Here is a 22,492-nt window from a genome sequence, read left to right as displayed (position 1 = left end):
AAATACAGATGCCAGGTCCCCCCATCCCAGACGACTGAATCACGATGATTGTTGATGGGGCCCTGGGATCTGCATTCTAATAAGCTCTCCAGATGATCCTTGTGTAGCCTGGAGTCTAGAAGCCACTGCCTTAAGTATTCACCCGTTCGGATGGAAGATGCCGGAATGGGAAATTATTTGGTGCTTGTGGCTGACCTGGTTTGGTTTTGCAGGGGACTGGGAGGTCCAGGAGGAGAATTGGTAGTACAGGCTGCTAACTGAAAGGTTGGTGGTTTGAACCCAGCAGCCGCTCCAAGGGAGAAAATGTGGCAGTCTGCTTCCATAAAGATTAAAAAAAAAATTACAGCCCTGGAAACCCTATAGGGTAGTTAGTCCTACTGTGTCCTATACGGTTGTTATGGGTCGGAATTGACTTGACGGCAGTGGGTTTGATTTTTGGTTTGGGAGGTCCAGGCTGGGGTAGGCATGTGGACCCGTCAAGGAGCCCAGGGAAGCCTCGCACTGCAGAGAACATCCATCCTCCCACCCACCCAGCCCCGTCATAAACACACACACACACTCCTAGGCCAGTGCCTTCAATTATTAATACACCCCAATGCAGACAAAGATCAGGCTTGGCCTGGTGCTTCGTCCACTGAGTGATTTGCCGTCCTGAGGTTCTTGTTACCAGGAGGGAGCAATGCAGGCTGGAGAGGGGGCAGAGGCCGCCGGGCCATTTGGCAAACAGTCTGTGCACTGAAAAATGACTCTGGCTTTCTCACGTCCCTTACCGAACCATAGGTATCTCACCATCAATAAGCCGGCTAGTTTGGTGCCTGGGAGATGGAGAAAATTGAGTCCTGTCTTCCGAAGGTTATAATGTTAAAAATGTGTTTGCCTTTGTCTCGGGCCTTGGTGATTATTCTATCAATTACGCCCTAAACACTCCACCTTGGGCTGAGGGTTTCCCAGCCTCCTGTGGGGAATTGGCCCTCACAAGCAGTTTTCCCCAAGACCTTCACACCAATTGCTTTTGACACCTTGCCCATCAGCAGCTCCCACAGCCTTTTCTCCAAACAAGGGGAGCTCCTGGAGGCCAGCAGGACTAGCGGAATTCGGCTCATTGCCACAGTGACAGCAGGGGTGGTGGCGAAGTCACCTGTGGCAAACACGCAGGCAAGGTCAGGAGGAGCCGGTGGTTGGTCCCTTCTGACCCACCTGCCGCCCAGGTGAGAGGTAGGGTGCTTGGAATGAATTATGAGGCTCAGGCTGAGCTAGGGAGGCCCCTTAGGTCAGCTTCCTCAAGCCTCCTTCTTGCAGATGGGAACACTGAGGCCCATGGATGAGGGGACTTTTACTCAAAATTGCCCAGGAGGGTAGTGCTTGACTTTTTGGTATTTTGGACATGTTATCAGGAGGGACCTGTCCCTGGAGAAAGACATCATGCTTGGTAAAGTAGAGGGTTAGTGAAGAGGAGGAAGACCCTCAATGAGATGGACTGACACAATGGCTACACAATGGGCTCAAATATAGCAGTGATTATGAGGATGGCACAGGACTGGGCAGTGTTTTGTTCTGTTGTACATAGGGTCACTATGAGCTGGAACTGACTTGACAGCACCTAACAACAACCTCCAACTCTGTACAAATAAAGAGATAAATATATGGAAGCAAGTTGAGTGTTGTGCCAGATCCTTAAATGCTGTCTCATTTTATCCTCACAAGAACCCTGAGAGGAGGGCACTGCTCCTGACCCAAGGTACAGATGAGGAAACTGAGGTTCAGTGAAGTTAGCTGACTCCCCCAAAGTCACACACCTAACAAGTGGTGGAGCTGGGATTTGATCTCCAGGGCCCGTGCCCATAATGCTCTTGAATCCCAGAGAGAGGAAGGAGAGGCTGAGGTCACACAGGGAGGAAGGGCAGAGCTGGGCCTCAAGCCCACAGCTGGAGACTTGGCCCTGTGGTGAAAGGAGAGTGGTGACTGCCACGTTTCCTACCCGGGTGGTGTACAGCAGTGGAAGTGGGAACTTCCGTGGCCAGAATCCTGCTTTTCTGTCCTTTCACCCTCCCTAGAGGAAGGTGAGTGGTAAGAGGAGGTGCCTGGTATGAATGGTGCCCACATGAGGCACAGGTGTCACGATGAGGAGGGGCAAGGGGGCATGCAGCAAGTCCACCTCCAGTTACTTGGCCATTGTGTTGGACTTGGGGGACCAAACCAGCTGCTGATTAGTCGTGGGAAGAGTCTTTCAACCCTGAAGGGAGTTTGGGGGCCAGCTGGGCACACAGGAGCCCCCATCCTGGCCCTGTCACCACCCCCACTGTAATGACCAGGGGCTCCAGGGCAGAGGTGTCCCTTGTGTCCTGGCACCCTCCACAATGCCCATCCTGGGGAGGTGGCAGGGAACGAAGGAATGGACGGCAAGGAGGACAAGGCAGAGGTCTGAGGGTCCAGATTCTTCAACTTTGGCTAATTCCAAGTCGAATGGATTTTTTTGTGTGTGGGGGGGGTAGCAAAATATATAGAACAAAACATTTGCCATTTTAACCACTGGATGGATTTTTAAACATTCAAATAATTTTTCTTTCATAAGAAACCCTTGTTTGTCATAGGAAAATTGCAGAATTGGAGCTCCTTCTCACCATTACTGTCCACGGCCAAGGACATCCTTGGGTGGCTAAGGCTGATGACACCTTGCAGCAGGTGGACCCAGGCCCAGCCCCTGGGGTGCATATGACATGCTGCGCCATGAGGGCAGTGGGGTCCAAGGAGTTGTGTTCCCCTCCCTTCCTCTGCCCCTAGATACCTGTTAGCTTCCAAAGAGACTTTTCATCTAGAAAAAGGGCAGTGGGCTAACGGGGGAGGAAGCCCACCCTGCCCCTACCTGGTGACCCTGGGATCCATTGCCAGTCCAGCTCTTTCCTCTGGTCCCCACTGCTGTGAAGAAGGTGGGGATGGGGAGGCCAAGGGGGCCGCTGGTCCTCCAGGCCCCCTTGCCCACAGTCCTGCCTCCTCCCCTTCTTTGAAGCCATCAGAGGGACTCAGCTCCCCCCTCCCCAGTTTCAACTCTTCTTCAGGACCCCAGGCCCTCAGCAAGATTGGGCCCTACCCGAGAGATGATTATAGGCAAAACCCAGACAAACCTCTTACATTTTAATAGTTATGCATTTATTTTAATGTGGATTGGAAAAATACACCCAGCACATCAAAACTGTGAATGCACAGATATGATTGCTTAGGATGAGGCTAATGGGGGTCTTAAAAAAAAGTGAGTTAGTTTATAGACAAACATTAAGGTTGTAATAGTACGGGCAGTACTCAGGCACATATGTAGGTATCTGCCACGTGGGAACGATTGGGTTTGGGGGCACACTGTCCACAGGGTTAAGTCCCGACTCCTACAGCTGCCCCCTCCCAGTCACCTGCAAACTCCTGGCATAAGAGTGATGCTGCCAACAAACATCAAGAGAGCACCTACTGTATGCTAGGCTGGTTTAGCCACTAGGGACATATCAGGGAAGAAAACAGATAAGATTCCTGTTCTCTTCAAGTTCTCAGTCTAGGGAAAGACAGACAGCCAAACCCATAATGAGTCTAAAAGTAGACATTGTGTTAGGAATTAAGCCATGATGATGTTCAGCTCAGAGAAGGGCATTCACCCTTGGGGCAGTGACGGTATCTGGTAGTGAGCTCCCTGTCACAGAAGGTGTGCAAGCTGGACCTGGCAGGTATTAGCTGGGGATGTTACAGAGGAATTCCTGTCTTATTTCCCAAAGGAATAAAGCCTGGAGGACTGGGTGAAGCAGGCAGAGAAGCCAGAAGACAGTGGACAGTTAATAAAGAACTGTCACACAACACTTAAAAGATGGTGCTGCTCAGGTGGGCTGAGCAGAGGATGCCTGCCTCACACAGGAGATGTGATGGGGTGGGGCCTTTAGTGGCTCCCTCTGCCTCTGCCTTGCTGGGTGACTTGACCGGTCCCTACCCCTCTCTGGGCCTCAGTTTTCCCATCTGAACCATGACGGGTTAGGCTTGAGAATTTTTCTGTCTCTCTTTTCCCAAATCCTCTCCTTTGTCCTGCAATCGGCAGTAAGCTGGTGGAACTGTGAAATCCATGCAGCACTTGGTGCGTAACTCCCGGTGGCCTGCAGGAGTCTGTGGCCCAAAGCCCCAGCCAGCGTTCCTTGACCCCTGTTCTCTGTTCCCATCACTTCCCTGCTTCCTCACGTTTTCCATCTTCACAGGCCCGCTGCAGAGGGCGCTACTGCCACTCCCACTTTACAAAAGGGGACACTGAGGCTTAGGGAGGCGATGTTGGATGGCAAAGCCAGGCTTGAGCCCAGCTGCGGGGCTACAGAGCTGCAGTTCTTAGCCCGCTGGTCTGTCTAGCTTCTGGCTGCCAAACCGGGTGGTATGTGGGAAGGTACGTTGTTCCGGGAAGCGGCGTCCTGGCTTCATCAGAGTTCTCATGGGGGTTAGTGATGCCATAATGCGTGAGAATGCCCAGGTCTGGCTGAAAAAGCATTGGTCTAAGAGCCTAGGCTCCTGGATCTAAGGGTGCAGTCAGAGGGAACGTGGGAGCTGGGGGGTGTGCGTGACCCCGTGTGTACCTACCTGGGTTTTCTAGCAGGGGGAGTGGTGTTTCGCTCTGAGAGTGTATCTGGAGTGACTATGTTCAGATGGGCAATTGTGGTTTGAGGGGCTGCAGCCAGATGGGAGGGAGCCTGGGGGGTCCTTTAGCTTCTCGCCTAAGGAGCCATGGTGATGCACTCTGCCCTGTAACCTTCCCTTCTGTAGGAGCCCCCTCAGCCCCCTCCAAGCTGGTGCCTTAGGGGTGAGACAGAGAGGCAGCGGGAACAGCTGTGAGGTTAGAGCTGGAGCGGAGCTGGGAGGGGCCTTTCTCTGAGCTATCAATTAGGGGCCCGCAATGCCCATCTGTGTACAGTGCTTTGCCTGCCCACCTCCCCGGCCCCCCGCCCCCCCGCCCCTGGATCTTTCTGTCCTTGGATTTGTGTGTCTCTTGTCTGTAGCCCTGCCTGAGTCTCTGGGTCTCTCTCTCAAAATATTTTTCTTTTCTTTTTTCTCTTTTTCTTTTGCTGTCTCTGCCTTTCAGTCTCTCTCTGTGTCTCTCTCTTTGCCCCTTTCTCTGTGTCTGCTGTACCCATCTCCTTTTCTCTCCCCCACCTTGCTCCTCCCTTTCTTTCTAGAGCGTACACACACACACACACACACACACACACCTCAGATGACAGCTCTTAAGATCACACACATATATATCCTGTATATCATAGTGACACTCACATAGAGCAGGCACTCAATAAATGTCAGTTGAATGAATAAAGTGAGTGAATGAATGAATGGCCCGGTGGTAAAGCTGGAAGGGCCACTGAAGCTTGTCTAGACAAAAAAAAAAAAAAAAAAATCCAACGAGTTGCTGCTGAGTTGACCCTGACTCATGACGACCTCATGTGTGTCAGAGTAGAACTGTGCACCACTGGGTTTTCACGGGCTGATTTTTTAGAAATAGATGGCCAGGCTTTTCTTCCAGCATGCCTCTGAGTGGAATCAAACTGCCAAGCTTTTGGTTAGCAGCTGAACGTGTTAACCATTGCACAATCCAGGGATTCCTTGTCTAAACTACTGGTTTCTAGTTTTTAAGGAGGTCATAACCCTCTTCAAGAATCTGATGAATACCGTGGATTATTTCCTCGGAAAAATGCCACATGGTTTTGCCCACAGCTTCAGAGGTTCCTTGAGGCCCCCAAGCCTGTCTCTGGTCCCCAGGGGGCCCAGCCTTCACTTCATCAGCCCCTGCCCCTCAACAAACCTTTTCTCACTTTTCCTGTCAAGTCCTTGTGAACATCTCCTGGGGGCGGGGGGGAAGTTGCAAGGCGGGAGGTAAAAGCAAGACAGGAGCCCCAGAGACAGGCGAACGTCCAGAGGGAGGTCTATGGAGGGTCCCAGTGAGGTGGCCGCTGTGTCTGGTGAAGTCAGGGAAGACTTCCAGGGAGAAGCAGGATTCGCCAGAGCTGAGAGGGGGTCTCCAGAGGCTAGTAGCGGAGCCTCGCCTGGCTGCCTGGGCTTGGCAGGGGGCTTCATTTGGGAGTCAAGCGTGCATATCTGGAAAAGCAGGTTGCAGCTGGAGCCTCCAGAGATGGGCTGCAGAGTTTGGTTTCAATCCCCGGGCAGTGAGAAGCCTGGAAGGTTTCTGAGAGAGGAAGGCAGGTGGTCAGGCTGGCGTTTGGGTGGTATGGCCGTGGGAAGGAGAAGGGGGGAGGCGGGAGGAGCTGCTAACGGAATAGGAGAAGCTGGGTTGCAAGGAAGGTGCTGAGTTTGATTTGAGCCTCGCTGGATTTGTGACTTATGGGATGCTGGGGCTTGCCACGGTGTCCAGGGGATGGTGGAAAGGTGGGCTCAAAAAGAGATGGGACTTGGGCATGCGTGTATGTGCGCATGCATCTGTGTGCTTGTGTGGGCATATCTAGTAGTATCCCAGGGCCTAGCCCCAGACGACAAAGCCCTGCCTGCTCCACCCCCCGCCAACCTGTCTGGCCTCATCTCTTTCCTCTCTCTCCCTTTCTTGCTCCCCTGACCTCCCTTCCAGTCCTGACCACACCAAGCTCCTTCCTTCCTCCGGACCTTTTCCAAGCTATTCCTTCCGCCTGGACCACCTGGCACATTCTTCCTACCTCCTGGATGCTCCTTCTCGCTCACGTCCCTCCCTGGAGAGGCCCATGATCTCCTGGCAGAGCCTTGTGACAGTCATCCCAGAGGCACCCTGGGCCCCCATCAATATGCCCATCTTGCAGAGGAGGTAACAGGTTTACTTGGAGTGGCATTGCGAGCCTAGGGCCTCACACCTGCCTCAGAGCAAGGGAGCAGAACCCAAACTATTTTCCTCCAGCTCTGGCATTTTCAGGGTGACCCTTGGGGTTTGGAGTCCTGGTTGTATTCCCCCTTCCCAGAACCCTCAGGCCTGGTTCCCGGCTGAGGCGGGAGAAGGCGGGAGAGCAGACGGCAGGGTGTCTGTTTTGCTTTGTGAGGTTTTAAAAAAAATCATTTCCGGCCATGGAGGCAGCAGCAATTACAGCTGGCTCGCTGGGGAGCTGTTTGCTGCCTGTCATCGGCCGGGAAAGGGTCCCTAATGGAGGCCGGGCGGCCAGAGCGCATGGTAGTGGAAATAGCACTCAAAACAAAGCCGCACTAATGGTGTCCTGGCGGCGGGGAGGGGCTGGCTGCCGGGAAGCTCTGGGGCAGGGTCCGGGAAGGGAACTGAGATTCACTGGCTGGCCTCCTTATGCCCCACAGAAAACCCAGCAGGTCTCTGAACTCCAGTGGGCCCTGGGAGCCCTGAGTCCCCGTCTTGTCTCTGCTGCTCTGGCCCCGTGGCTTTAGGCAGGTGAAATCCTGCCCCAGGCAGTGGGAACAGCATGCACAAAGACCCTGGGGTGGGGCAGAACCTCTTCAGTTTAGGGATTCTCTGGTTCTGGAATGGTCCTCTTATTTTAAAGGTCCAGGGCAGGCCAGTCTTCTCAGCAGGGAAAAGGGATGGGTAGCAGCCTTTGAGAGGGGCTAGAGCAAGACCACCTTGTGAAAGGAGCCATGAATCACAGCTTCATCGTCATTATCTTAATAATGCTCCATGGAGACCACTGTGTGCCAGACATATGATCCCACCGAGTCCTCCCAATACCCATTTTACAGATGAGGAAACCGAGGCTCAGAGATTTGCCCAAGGGCCCACCATGAGTAAGTGCAGTTGGAGGTTCAAATCCAGATCAGGATGACTCCAGAAGCTATATATTTACTGCTGCAAACTTGGATTTTCCCAACGCGATTTGGTAGGGTGGCAGGGGCTGGAGTCAGGCGAGGTCACTAGGTCCCATGAAGGTGGCCAGGCTTGGCTCAGGCCAGGGCCTGGGAGGGGTGGGGCCACTGGGCACCTTCAGAAGCTCTGCCCCTGAGCATCGCCCATGTCTCCCTCAGTGTCTCCCTTCCTGTTTGTCTCTGCTCACGTCTTTCAGGTCCCCTCATCTCTGCCTCTCCTCTGTGGTCTGTTCTCCTCCAAGTCCCTGGCCCTCCCTGGCTCCACCCCTGCCTCTTCCCTCCATCCCCCTGCATATCTCCTTTCTTCTTCTTTACTATTCTGGGACTGCTCCTTTCTGGGGTTCCGGGGCAACCACTCATCTCTGTGGCTGGCGCAGCTTCCCTTTGCTTCTTCCATCCACTCCCTTGTGAATGGAAGCAGGGAGGGGCATGTGCTTGGGCTTTGGGGTTAGACAAGTCTAGGTTCAAATCCTGGCCCCCACTCAACCTCTTTGTAGCCATTGGTGCAGTGGGCTCGGCACAGGCTGAGGCTGAGGATGAAAAGAAATCACGTTGCACACACACCAGCATGCCTGCTCTGCCTTCTCCCCATCGGTGTCTCCCTGGCCCTGGTCCCTGCCTGCTCCTGGCCCCGCCCATGGCCCCGCCCCTGCCCCCACCCCTGGCTCCTGCACATTCCCACACTTGCCTCTCCCTCCCTGTAGCCCAGACGTGTGGGAAGACGAGGCGGGAATTTCACTGGGGAAACCTGTTCAACTCTCACAATCCTGCAAGTGCCAGAATATTTTCACTCTCCTTAAATCTCACCAGATTTGTAATTTCACTGCTGTCTCCTTCAATATGTGCCGCAGGCCTTGGGACGCACTCTGCCCCAGCCGCAGGCACCGGCACTGCCCACCCGGCTGTATCTGTATCAGAGCTGCCTGGCAGGGCGCCTGGGCAAGTTGCCCACCCTCTCTGGGCCCTTTCCTCATCTGTAAGAAGAGGAAAATGGTAGTGGCCACTTCCCAGGCTGTTTTGGGGATGAGGTGAGATATTTCTGTTCTAGCAAAGAAACACCTCTACAACACATGCTTTGGGCCAAGCAGTCCGTTATACGTGCTAGCACATTTAATCCTTACAATAGCCCTACGGGGGGAGTTACTATTATTATCCCCATTTTACAGATGAGGAAACCCAGGCACAGAGTCACCAGGCACTTAGCACATAGCAAGTGCTCAAAAAGGTCAGCTATTTAACTTTTACTGGGCATGGGAGTGCCCGCCTAGTCAGAGCTGGCAGGGGGCCCCCTCCTGGGCGAATGTGCTGTGTGTGTCTAAAACTTGGGAGCGAGTGGGTACCACCAGGTAACAGCAGGTGTGGAGGCCCTGCTGTGTCTTGCACACTGAAACAGGCTCTTCACATGCATTCGTTCATTTAACGCTCAAATAAGCCTTACGCAATGACACATGTGGGAACTGAAGCTCAGAGAAGTGAAGTAACTTAGACAAAGCCACACGGGAAGTCAGGGTGAGCCTCGACTTCCATCCATCGCCCATTGCCATTGAGGTGATCCCGACTATAGTGACCCTGTAGGACAGAGCAGAACTGCCCCACTGGGCTTCCAAGGCTGTAATCTTTACGGAAGCAGACCACCACATCTTTCTCCTACAGAGCAGCTGGTGGGTTTGATTAGCAACCGGGAGCTTAACCACCGCACCACCAGGACTTCCCTGTGAACCTGTAAATCCTGGACCTGTGGTCTTAGGTGCCTCGCCTCATCCCTCTGCTCCCCAGCCCCTCTCCTCTCTCCTGGCCGCCTCCTCCTCAAGCCAAGGGATCAGCACTGGCTACATGCAGAACCCAGGTTAGAAGAACCTTGAGGCTGCAGAGATGAGTGAGGCCTGGGATGGGATCAGATGGGGGGCCCTCGACCGGGGTGTTCCCTCCACCAAGGGAAGAAAACAGCTCCCCACCAGGGGCACCATTTCTTTGATGTTTCCCATTTACTCAAAATTCATGAATTTTGTATTCTACTCTGTAATATATTCATGTTTTGTTTTAATACAAAAATAATATTCTCTCCCCATTTTTGCGGGGGGGAGTGAAACTGATGCCTCAGGAAGCTATTTCCCTGGTTCGAGCAGCATAGACCAGAAGGGAGTCCTCTGTTCATGTCTTTGTTCATTCCACAGGTGGGCAAATTGAGCCTCCTGGGTCCTTAAGTGGAGTCTCCCATGGAGTCCCTAGGTGGCGCAAATGCTTAATGCGCTTGGCTGCTAGCCAAAAGTTTGGGGGTTCAAGTCAACCAAGAGGTGCCTCGGAAGAAAGGCCTGGCGATCTGTTTCCAGAAAATCACCCACTGAAAACCCTCTGGAGCACAGTTCTGCTCCAACACTCTCGGGGTCGCCATGAGTTGGAATTGACTCAATACCTCCCCCATGAGCAAAGCATGGGGAACCTTAAGGAGAATCAGACAGGATGCTGCCCTGTGAGCTGAACTGGAGAATTAAGAGGCTTCTGATAGGTGAGTGCCAGGGAAGGCTTCCAAGTAGAAGGCCCAGCAGGAGCAAATTCTTGGAGGTGGGGACTAGAAGATGAATTGTGGGATTGTGGTAATGGTCATGGGAAGCCAGCTGATGTGCTCTGGTGACGGTGGTGGAGATGGCTGCCCACTGGTGCCCATACTTCAGGAAGACTCGAACCCCAGCCCCTTCTGGTCAAGAAGAAAGTCTCAGCTTGGTGCTGCTCTGAATTTAACCCCCAACTCTCTCCAGGCTCCCTGGTTGGCAAGAGAAAAATGGAGATTGAGGCTCAGAGTCCTCAGCAGGCAACCTTCCCTGGTTAGAATTTACAAACACTGTTTGGTTTTCATAGTGTTTATTTTTACAGTTACTCTCTATTTATGACAAGTGATGCTGATTTTCCATTTATGACTGTAATAAAAGTCTCCTTCTTAAGCTGAATTTATTTAAGTAAAAAGGGAAAGATGCTTTAAAAATAAATATTAAGTAAATAATAGTGCAGGTGGTATGGGGATTCTGCAGAAATGGCAAAGGTGGTCCCCAAAAGGTTGGACTTGGGAAATCCTCTCTCTGGGATGCCCCATCCTGCACTGAGTCCCCCTGACTGTGCAAACTCCTGCTCAGCCTTCAAGTCCAAGCTTGTCCCCTCCTCCTAGAAGCCCTCCCTGACTCTCTAGGCAGACGTGGGCCTGCTTTTCCTCAGAGGCTTCTAGCACTCATTCCTCTGTCCACAGCCTCTGCATACAGCTGTGTGGTTCACAACTCTGCCCAGAGCCTCTGCATACGGCTGTGCGGTTCACAACTCTGCCCAGAGCCTCTGCATACGGCTGTGCGGTTCACACCTCTGCCCAGAGCCTCTGCATACGGCTGTGCGGTTCACACCTCTGCCCAGAGCCTCTGCATACGGCTGTGCGGTTCACACCTCTGCCCAGAGCCTCTGCATACGGCTGTGCGGTTCACACCTCTGCCCAGAGCCTCTGCATACGGCTGTGCGGTTCACACCTCTGTCCAGAGCCTCTGCATACGGCTGTGCGGTTCACACCTCTGCCCAGAGCCTCTGCATATGGCTGTGCGGTTCACACCTCTGCCCAGAGCCTCTGCATACGACTGTGACGTTCACACCTCTGTCCAGAGCCTCACATACAGCTGTGCCCTGCACAAGTCTGGGGGGCACTACGACCATGTGAATATTGCACGCCCCGAACAACTGTACATGGCGATCCAGGCTCGGTCCTAGATGTCTGTACAGCAGTCACTGATCTGTGTGTCTATCCCTCCTCTGGACTTAAGGGCCAGGAGCTGGTCCAAGGCATCTTGGGAATACCAGCACAGGGCCTGGCTCAGGGTGGGGGTTCCTTCAAGGTTGATCTCTTTCATTCCTTCTGGTGGTGAGGACGTGAGTGAGCTCCTACTGCAGACCCAGGCGCCCATCTTCCCAGCAAGCCACCCTGCAATTCCTCAAGCTTTTTACAAAATGTCTTCCTTCCTGAGAGTGGGAAAGCTTTTCACTTTTGCTGGCTCATTCCAAGAAGTAACAGTCCTCATGGACTCACACCTCAATCCCTCTTGCTGTAGGTGGCCTGCCAGGGCCAGAGGCTGCCCAGGGGGAAACAAAGAGAACCCTTGGGTGCCTCCCCTGGGTAGCACCTCCCCCAGGAGGACAAGGCTCCCCAGCCGTCAACTGCCCAGCTCTCTCCACGCAGCCAGTCCTCTCGGCCCCGTGGGCCTTTTCCATTCCCTTTATCTGAATTTTCCCCTTATGGAGGTTTTATATCCCCTGATTTCAGAACCAGATGAGATTTACAGGTAGACGAGCTGGGGCCTCATTAAACACTCCTCTGTAGCCCCTTCCCTGGAGGTGAGGGGCCAGCCAGTAGGCCTCCGCCTGTACCACACACCCCTGGGCCCAGCATCCAGCTGAGCTGGGCAGAGCGGGCTTTCTGGAAACAGCCCCCATAGAATCTAGAGCTGAAAGGGGAGGGACCCTTAGAGAGGCCTTGGGCTTTGGTTGGGAAATTTTGCAGTCAGTCCTGGGGTTGAATTCTGACTTCGCCCATCCCACTGTGTGACCTCAGGCATGCACCTCTCTGAGCCTGGTACCCCCTCTGTGAGATGGGGGTGAGAACAGCACCCCCCCATCAAGTCCTTGGGAGGATGTGGTGAGGTCCTGTGTACAGCACCTTCCTTTGACCCTGAGGCAGGGGACTGGCCCTGATGGCCCCCAGGTTCTCTGAGCTTTGGTTTTTCAATGTGGATGGGTGTGGTGGGGGGGCTGCAGGGCCATGGACACCCCTTACACTCTGTCTTCATCACTGCGGCAATGGTGGCAGCAAAGAATAGGGGAAAAGCTTGGACCATGGAATCCCAAAGCCTAGGTTTGAATTCCTGCTCCTGCCCCAACTTGCTGAGTGGCCTTGTAGCACACATCTCTGAGCCTCGATTTCCCCGTCCATAACAGAGGGACAATGACCCAAGCCCCACAGGGTCACTCTGAGGGTTTTGGGAGAATAGGCACATCAAGTTCCTGGCAAGTCGTGTGCCTCTGATCAGAAAGGTGACCCTGCAGGCTGCTGGGGCTGGTCCATGGTCACCAGGGGAGGGGGCTGCTGGTGAAGGAGCCCCCACACCTTCGGTCTTTATTTATCACCTGTTTCATTCTTGGTTGCATTTCGCAAGGTGACTTTATGGGCCATCTCAGGGGAGCCTCCAGCCTGCCCATCAGTCTGGCTGGCTGTCATCCTAGCGGGTTCATGTGTGCAGGCTGGGCTCAGGTGGTCGGTGGGTGTGAGGGCCAGAAGGAGGCGGTGGGGAGGGAGCTGACCTGCTGACACCTAACTCAGCACCTCCCTGGTTGCCTCTGTCCATATTGTCCGTATGTGTGTCCCCATCCCTGCTCAATAAATGTGGAGTGGATGAATGAGTGGATGAATGAATGAATGATCACTCTGCCTCTTGTCTTTTTCCTTACAGTTTCTAAGTTAAGTCCTCTGGATTTGTCCGACGTTCTTTTCTCACTTCATTCATTCAGCACCTGCCTAAGAGCCTCCTGTATGCTGCTGCATGTGGGGTGATGCAGAGACCCTGCCCCGGGGGAGCTCCCAAGCTGGGGGGAGACATAGATGCCCCAGTGTCTGTCATCTAACACAGTCCTGTGGGGCAGTGAGAGAAAGACTCAGAGACCATTGAGGGTACCAAGGAGGGCTTCCAACCTAGGGAGGGTGCCTCTAGGCAGAGGGCCCTCTGTAAGCTGGGATTCTAGGAACCAGTAGGCTGTGCCCCGGGGGGGGGGGACACATGTAAATGGCGAGGAGGGGCAGGGCCAGAGCCTGCAGGCTTTGGATGCCCAGCCTGGGAGCCTGAACTTAACTCCGAGGCCTGGCAGTTTCCCAACTGGCACTCCTAAGCATGGGAGTGTCCTGGAGCCCCTAGGTGCTCTGCTCTACAACCCGCCTCCCTCCTGGCCTCTCTGTAGCTCTGGCTCTGCCTTGGTGCTCCTGACTAGGAGCTGCCCCTTCCAGCATTTCCCAAAGGAGCCTTGATCTCCACCTGGAAGATGGGGACCAACTGGGGATCAGTCCCTGCTGGCTTCCTGGAGGAGGAAGCCTCAAGTCAGAGAGCCGAAGATTGGAAGGAAGGGAGCGCTGTGCCAAGGGAGAAAAGAAGATTTGAGACTGGAGGATCCAGGATGGAGAATCTGAGCTTGGAGCTGGAGGGAGCTGGGCGTTGGCCTGGGGCTGCCTTTGATGGACTAGCCTCTAGGCCCGCTGGGCTTCAGTGGCTGTGGGGCTGGCTGGGCCGGGCAGGGCTGACCCATTGAGGAGTACAGGACTGATGGATGAGAGGTCACAGGGCCCAGGGGTGAGTGAAATAAAAATGCTGTGCATACCTGGCAATCTACTAAGAAGAATCTCTAAAAATCTTTCTGAGATGACAAATTTTTTTTTACCTAGACAGTGAGAAAAGAGGGTGGCATTTATTGAGCATCGACTGTGTGCCAGGCATGAGGCATGTGTTGCCTTGTTTAATCCTCTTCTTGGTCCACTCATTCTCCCCCTTTCTCAGATAAAGAAACTGAGCCTTAGAGAGGTGAGAGACTTGCCCAGGTCATACAGCTAGAGAGTAGGGGAAACAGGATTTGAACTCAGACCTGAAGGCAAAAACTGTTTGTGCTGAACCAGGCTCAGGAAGGTTAGGAAGTCAGGCCTCTGGTTTTGAAGGGTGGGCAAGGTCTTCCAGGTCAACCCTTGTCATTCCTAAAAGCCAAACCCAGGGACTCAGGCCAGGGCAAAAGGGCTGTTTCCTGTGAGGATGCACTGAGCACCAGCCCTGGGGTTAATTAATACATTGCTCCCTCAATTAAAAGCAGAAAGGAAGAAGATGCAGCATTCAATCGAGCCCTTTTCTCCTTCTCCTGCAGAATCCTAATTTGTGGACGCCGGTTTTAATTGTCTTCCCAGCGAGCCCACCCCTGCTCTGGCCCTGGGGCTGGAGAACACAATTGCATCTTTCTCAAAATCTATAATTGTACCAGCCTCTCCAGGGACTGGCTGTGAGGAGTTACCTGAGTGGGAGGGACGGCTCAGGGGCGGGAGAAAGTCAAAGAGGAGAGATGAATTTTATGTCCCAAGCTCAGCAGTGATGCTAACGTGGAGATTGGGGGTCTGATTGGCTGAAGGGAGAGAGGTGGGAGTGGGGAACCAGGAAGAAGGGCTGCAGGAGGACAGTTTAGAAGTTATGGACTCTCACTCTAGAGTCCTCTAGAACTGGCTTCAATTTTAACTACTTGCTGTGTGGCTTGGGCAAGTCATTAACCTCTCTGAGCCTCAACTTTCCCATCTGAAAAATGAGATACAAATGATCACACCTACCCCATAGCATTGTGGTGAGTGCATAAGAAAATGTATGTCAAGTGCTTGGCACAGTGCCTGGCACACTGCAAGCACTCTGTTTTTCTTGGAGATTATTGTTACATTTTTATCATCATCATTAGAATATGTGTGGCTCCCCTTCCAGTTTCTGATGCTGGTGCGGCATTCTCAGTCACAGTTGGTAGAGGGAGGAAGAACCTCTTGCCAATTAGAGCTGCCCATCTTTAGTGGGGTGGGAAGAACTGAGCTCCCCGTCTCTGGAGGTGTGCAAGTGGGATGCAGAAGTGTGGAGCCTGCAGACTGATAGACCAGATTCTAAGGAGGCCGGATAGACCCCCGGGTCTTGGTCACAACTGCTGTCAGACCTGGACTCAAGATCTGGTCTGTGTAAATCTTAGGCAAATCACGTTGCCTTTCTGAGTCTCATTCCCCTCGTTTGTCAAACGGGTTAGAGAGCATTAGCGACAACGTCTGCAGAGCGCTAGGCACGCACAGATGCTCAATAAATGGAGTGATTTTTTTTTTTAACGAGGCTCTACAGATTTCGTTCCTCCTGCCTTTGCCCACAGTCTTCCCTGCCACCTGACATGCCTTCTCTCCTTGCCTCTGCCTGTCAGTGTCCAACCATTCTTCAAGGCCTGGCTTACATGACACGTCCTCTCTGAAGCCTTCCCAGATTCCCCTCCTCTGCCAGTGGAAGGGACCCCTCCCCTTCCCAATCCTCAGGGCACTGCCCTTGTGACATTAATCACTTTCTCCTTCAGATTGTCTGATGGGGCCCTCAAGGACCTTCAGGATTAACCCCCATTATACAGAAGAGCAAACTGAGGCTCAGAGAAGGGGAGAGATTCTCTCAAGATCACACAGCAAGTCAGTTGGCAGAAAGAGGCTCAGTCCTCCATTCCTGGCTCCCAGTCCAGTGCCTCTGGTGCTTGCTGGCATACTCCAGCTTTTCCCTCTGGGGGCTCCTTGGGGCAGGGCCTGGGGCAGGTCTTCAGATCTCTGAATGTGAACTACAAGGAGACTAAGATTCACCATCAAATGCCCAGAGCCTCAGATACCCCTCTTGTCCTCTGGACAGGCTGTCCGATTCACCACCAACGTTGGAGCCAATGGGCTTCTGAGGGGGCCTCCCTCAATCCACTCCTGACAGGGCCTGAGGGGATCAGAGAGACCCTGGGGCTGGGGCCTGGCTGTGGGGAAGGGGAGCTGGTAGTCACACTGGCGACTAACTCATCTGGCTCCCAAGTAACCTTGGAAGCCAGATTCTCTCTTCATCCCTCCAGGGAAGATGGATAAGGAGGTTACACTTCAGGACTGCCTGCCCCAAGCTGGGCTGAGGCAGGTGGAACACCTCCTCTGGGAAGCCTTCCCTGACTGCCGGTGAAATTCCTCCTCTGTGCCTGCCCAGGAAACCTTGGTGGCGTAGTGGTTAAGAGTCTGGCTGCTAACCAAAAGGTTAGCAGTTCGAAACCACCAGGCGCTCCTTGAAAACCCTTTGGGGCAATTCTACCCTGTCGCTATGATTCGGAGCCCACTATAAGGCAACAGGGCCCCCCCCCCGCCCATGGGTGCCTGCCCAGCCCTTGCATTCAGAATAAACCCAGTCTCCCCACCCTGCCCTGGAAGGGTGGGCCATTTTAGACAGCCCTACCTCTCAGGTGGGCTGTGTGTAAATGCACCTCACACCACACCCTGCAAGTATTGGATAATGAAATCGCCAACAGGCTTGGTTTACCCACAGCGGCCAGTCCCTTCCAACCCTCTGAGACCCGGGGAAGCCTCCAGGAAACGTTTTTATAAACCTTTGACCTCAAGGATCAGGGATGTTTCAGACTTCCTCTTAGCCCAGAAAGCCGTTGCTCAAGTAAAACTCCACATGGAAACCTGGTGTGTAAAGCAGAAAACGCAGAAGCTTCTGGACAGAGGGGCTTGCCAATCCCAGATCCTCCCCAAACCCTCATTATCTTGGGGGGGGGGGTCCAGAGCAGGGGCTCAATCCAGGACCCCTGCTCCCAGCCCAGTGCTCCCTCTTCCTTTTGCCCAGATCCTAGTGGGGACAGGAGGGACCACTGGGGCTCGGAGTGGAGCATCTCTGTCCCCCTGGGCGGGGAGAGAGTGCCAGGACTGGCTGCCCAGGAAAGTGGGGCACTGGTCAGGGGCAGGGCTGAGAGCCGGGAAACAGCCCCTGTGCAACCTGCACGTTGCCAGCGTCTGTCCGGGGGCGAGATAATCTCTCCTGAGAAGAGGAAAGAATTCTAATTACATCTCAGGACAATATTTGTTTGGAGAGACGAGAGACAGAACATATGGTGGGGAGGGGCGTTGGGGCCGTATTAGATGAGGATTTATTTTTTCATTTACCTGGGGGTGCGGTGGGAGGCGGCTGGGGGGAAGGGGCTCCCTGCTGGGGAAGGGGAACCCCTCATGGGGCCCCTGTTCTCGGCCTGCCCTGCCCTGGGATTTGGGGGGGCGGAGGGCTGGGCCCTGCGGGGTACAGGAAGCAAGTGTGGCTCCCACCACACCCTGCCCACCTCCAAGAGATGGCAAATGCTCCATGCATTCAACACACAGGGAATACCTACTGTGTGCCAGGAGCTCTGGGATTCGCCCCCGCTCCTTGGAGCAGAGACAGTGAATACAGTGAACAAATGGTGGCGGAATGATTTGGGGGTGGGGTGCGGGCGTGGGGGAAGGGAGACCTACTCAGGGTAGTCAAGGAGGGCCTCTCCGCTGGGAGATGTTGGAGCTGAGCTTTGAGGTCCCTGAGTGGCGGAAACAGTTTAGGCTGGACTCCTAACCTAAAGATTGGTGGTTTGAACCCCCCCAGTGGCACCATGGAAGAAAGGCCTGGCAATCTACTCCCATAAAGATTACAATCAAGAAAACCCTGTGGGGCAGTTCTCTGTAACAGACGGAGCCACCACGGGTTGGGATCAACTTGACGGCAATGAGTCCTGAGTGACTCGAGGGAGCCAGTCAGGCAGAGAGGGGCCAAGGGGAAGACGTTCCGGGCAGAGGGAACAGCCAGGGCAAAAGTGAGGTGGGAAAGGGAGTTCCCAGAACCTCAGGGAAGTCAGGGGAGAGGGATGGGGCCTGGCCACACAACCTGGGGGGTGAGAGGGGAGTCTGGATTTTATCCGAGGTGCAGTGCGGAGGAGGGGTGTTTGAGCAGGGGAGTGTAGAGGTCTGATTGGCTTTTACAAAGATCTCATAGGCCACAATGCACTGCGGTTGGGATAGTCTAGGAGGGAGACTGGGTAGGGGCACTGGGGAAAAACTGATGAAAAGGCCAGCCTCCTCCCTGGTATCTGGCCTCCTCGCTCAGGGCTTCTAATCTAGCCCTCCCCTGGCCTGTCACTTCTCTACTGGAGTCTCCCACGGCTTCCATGGGCTCCAGGTTAGAGGCCCAGCTGGTTGGTGTAGCATCCAGGGCCGTATCCCCCTGTTGTCAGCTGCTGCTGCACACACCCTTTGTCCTTGCCTCACCGACCTTGGCCAGGTGCCCTCCCAAAGCCTGGCCATCACCCCTGCAGGCCTTTTCTCTCCCTTCCTCCTCTGCCCCAACACCTCTCCCCCTCCTCCACTGTGCAGGAGGCCTGCCAGCTCCTATTCCTTCCAACTCTCGTCACCCACCAGCCCCTTTCCCGCCAGTGTTCCCTGCTGTTTCCTGAGCCCTGGGTACCCTCCCCGTTTCTCCACACAGCCCTGTTCACAGAGATGCCCCACGACATGACAGCGCGGACGGGTGAGGACGTGGAGATGGCCTGCTCCTTCCGGGGCAGCGGCTCCCCCTCCTACTCATTGGAGATCCAGTGGTGGTACGTGCGCAGCCACAGGGACTGGACTGACAAGCAGGCATGGGCTTCGAACCAGGTAACGCCCCATGGAGATGTGACCCCAGGTGGGGTGTCTGCTCCTCCAAGGGATCCAGGCTGCAGCTCTGTTTGTCTCTGTGGCATCCAGCTGTCTCCTGCCCTGCTTCCTCCTGGGCTGGGGGATTTAAAGGATGGGGTAGCTGAGGCCATTACCCCCTAAATGGAGGCTTATTTGAGGGGACAGGAGACAGAGCTAGGCTGAGCACTCAGCGTTGCCAGAACAAGAACCCCACCCCAAAGACTACAAGTTCCTCCCTTCAGTGTACAGGTGGGGAAACTGAGGCCAGAGGGACAGATGCTGGCTCCCAGTTATGGGCCAAGGTGGGTCTCCTGATTGGCCTTCTACCACTTCTCCAAGTGGCATGAGCAGGTGTTCTATAAATGATTCTACAAACACAGGGCAATATTGTTACATACCTGTGTACACTCCCACATTTGTGCAAGCACGCTCCCAACACACTTGTCATTGCACACACTCTCACCTCTGTACACATGCATGTTCATACGTACACACCAGCTCTAGCAGATGCTGTTGGTGCCCTGTCCACCATCCCTTGGGCCACTAGGCCAAATGCCAACAGCCAACCCCTGTAACTCTGCCTGAGGGATTTCTCTGGACAACAGAGCTGCTGGCCAGCAGGGCGGGCTGGACGGGCTGAAGACTCAGTGTCCAGAGGAGCAGCCCTCAGCCAATGACTGCCAGGAGATGGAGGATAAGTACCCCAGCTCCCTCATCCCTCAGTTGGGATAACTAAACGCAGTCTCCCAGAGTGCCCAGAGGCATTAAGCCCAACTGCTCACAGTGGTAACCGGTTTAATAATAACCCCACTATTGCCTGCTTTCCTTTTTTGTCTCACCCTCCCCTCCTCTACTGGTATTTCCTAGGGTCACCTCCCAAATAAACTACTTGCACTTGAATCTTTGTCCCAAGATCTGCGTCTATGTAAAACTAAACCAAGACACCTGTGTTCTTATACAGATAAATGTGCAAACGTACATATCTGTACACCCATTCATGTGTGAACAGATCCATTTACACACCTCCACAGACACACACTGACATGCTCACACATTCCTGCATGTTCATTAGATAGCCTCTAACATATACACAAGGAGGGCTGGTGGCACAACAGTTAAGTGCTCAGTTGCTAACTGAAAGGTTGGTGGTTCAAACCCTCCCAGCTGCTCTACGGGACAAAGACCTGGCAATCTGCCTTCGTAAAGATGACAGCCTAGAAAACCCTATGGGGCAGTCCTACTCTGTCCCATGGGGTCAGTACGAGTTGGAATCTACTCAGCGGCACATAACAACAACAAGGAGCCCTGGTAGCTCGTAGCGTAGTAGTTAAGCACTCAGCTGCTAACTGAAACCTCGGCGGTTCAAACCCGCTAGCCACTCCTCAGGAGAAAGATGTGGTTGTCTGCTTCCATAAAGATTTCAGCCTTGGAAGCCCTATGGGGCTGTTCTGCTCTATCCTAGAGGGTCGGAATCAACTCATCGGCAATGGGTTTAACATATACAGAAATACATACCGAAATCTGTCGTGTTCCCAACACCTCCAGCCTACCACTTGGGGGCTTAGAGAACTCCATCTGTCAGAGAAAGCCCTTAGGCAGGGCTGCAGGTATTTGCAGTTGAAAGCCTCCCAGTGGGCTCTCGGGAATGGTATCTGGGCAGGACTTCCCAGTGGGCTCTCAGGGGAATGGTATGTGGGCAGGGCTTCCCAACAATATCTGCAGCAAACACATACTCATGTATTTCCACACACCTGAAAGCACACGCATTCACAGAGAAACACGAGTGTACAGACAGGCACGCTCCTACATGTACACCAAGCCAACTCTCATGTTTTTGCCCCGTATGTATCAAAATACCCTTGCTTACGTAGGTCGCCAGGTCGCCATGAGTCAGAATCAACTCGGCTGTAGCTCATCTTTTATCTAAATACACATAGGAGCCCTGGTGGTGCAGTGGTTAAAGTGCTCAACTGCTAACCAAAAGGTCAGTGGTTTGAACTCACCAGCTGCTCCACGGTAGAAAGACATGGCAGTCTGCTCCGGTAAAGATTAAAAAAAAAAAATACAGCCTTGGAAATCCTATGGGGCAGTTCTACTCTGTCCTATGGGGTTGCTATGGGAATGGACTCTACGGCAGCTGGTTTGGTTTTTTTTGCACAGCACACGCACAGGTGCTTTGTTATACATGGACACAGAGAGCAGAGAGCCCCCAGCTCCAGACCCCACGGCCCCCGGAGTGTCACCTGCTGTAGCTGGCATCTTAACCGTTGTCCATCTCCCCACCCCCAGCCCGCGCTAACGCCTTGTCTCTGCTCTCTCTCTGCACCCCTCCCGCTTCACAGCTAAAAGCATCTCAGCAGGAAGACGCAGGGAAGGACGCGACCAAAATAAGTGTGAGTTTTAATAATGACTTCTCAAAAGGGCTCTAATGGAGGACATAGCCGTAACTTTTTTTTTTTTTTGGTCCAGTTCACCAGGGAGTTTGGGAAAGAAGATGAAGGAGAAGAAAGAGAGAAGGGGGAAAAATATGGCCCCACTCTGTTTTGTAAAAGCCAGAGATTTTTCAAGTTCACTGAATGACAGGCACAAAAAATGACAGGAGGAGGGAAGATGCATTCTCTCCTGTCGGGGCCAAGGTTGCGTATGCCCCCGGTGCTTTGTGCCTGTCTCAGCAGCATTTTTTTATTTGGGGAACCAACAGGGTCTAATGAGACTGAGCCGGCTTTTCCCAGCCCATCATGACTGTCTGCCGCAGCATCTCATGGTCACTTGGGTGATCTGGCTGCCAGGGGTGGGGTGAGTGGACCACAGCCAAGGATTTCAGGACTGGACAGGTCTTCTTATGCATTGACTCATTCTATCCCTGTTCCAGTTCTGTAGAGAATAGGCAAGTGTTTGCTCCATTTTACAGATGTGGCAACTGAGTCAGCAGGGTCGAGCACTTGCTGCAGGTCACGCCAAGAGTGATTGGTGGGGCTGAGCTGCTTGACTTTAGAGACGGAGCTCCTTGCCTCTGGGCTGTGGTGGAGCCCAGTGAGGCAGGAGACCCAGGAGGCTCCCAGGGAACGAGGGGCACCCAAAGTTGGGCCTGGAAGAGGAAGACAGGATGGAGAAAGGAGGCAAAAGAGCATACCAAGTAGAGGGAACTGGCTTGTGGGCATGGGGACAGGCTGGGTTTGTGCATGGGGCATGACGTCAGCCTAGCAGGGGACCAGCCGCACCATCGGGCAGTGTTGGTGCTCTGGGGTGCGAATGTGTACGTGTGGGTGCAGTCTCCTCAAATGCACGCTTTTCTCCTTGGCTCCTCCACAATACTTATCAAGGACTTGTCGGGGAGCTTAGGACCCCAAGGCCAATTAGACACAGACCCACAAAGGAGCCGCACCCTCAAACCAGAGGCTGCAGTACACAGTGTGG

General features: G+C 53.7%; 1 protein-coding gene across 1 annotated transcript in view; it reads left to right on the top strand.

Moving 5' to 3' along the window:
- The window catches only part of VSTM2L (V-set and transmembrane domain containing 2 like), a 37,470-nt gene that overhangs the window by 3,819 nt on the left and 11,159 nt on the right, over positions 1-22,492 (top strand). Inside the window, exons 2-3 of the mRNA XM_049869641.1 lie at positions 18,885-19,054; positions 21,418-21,468. Of these exons, the coding sequence (XP_049725598.1) occupies positions 18,885-19,054; positions 21,418-21,468 (221 nt within the window). The remainder of the gene's footprint in view (positions 1-18,884; positions 19,055-21,417; positions 21,469-22,492) is intronic.

Source organism: Elephas maximus, chromosome 25 (genome assembly GCF_024166365.1).
Source record: "Elephas maximus indicus isolate mEleMax1 chromosome 25, mEleMax1 primary haplotype, whole genome shotgun sequence".
Taxonomy (NCBI): Eukaryota; Metazoa; Chordata; class Mammalia; order Proboscidea; family Elephantidae; genus Elephas; species Elephas maximus.
This window is presented reverse-complemented; position numbering and strand designations above follow the sequence as displayed.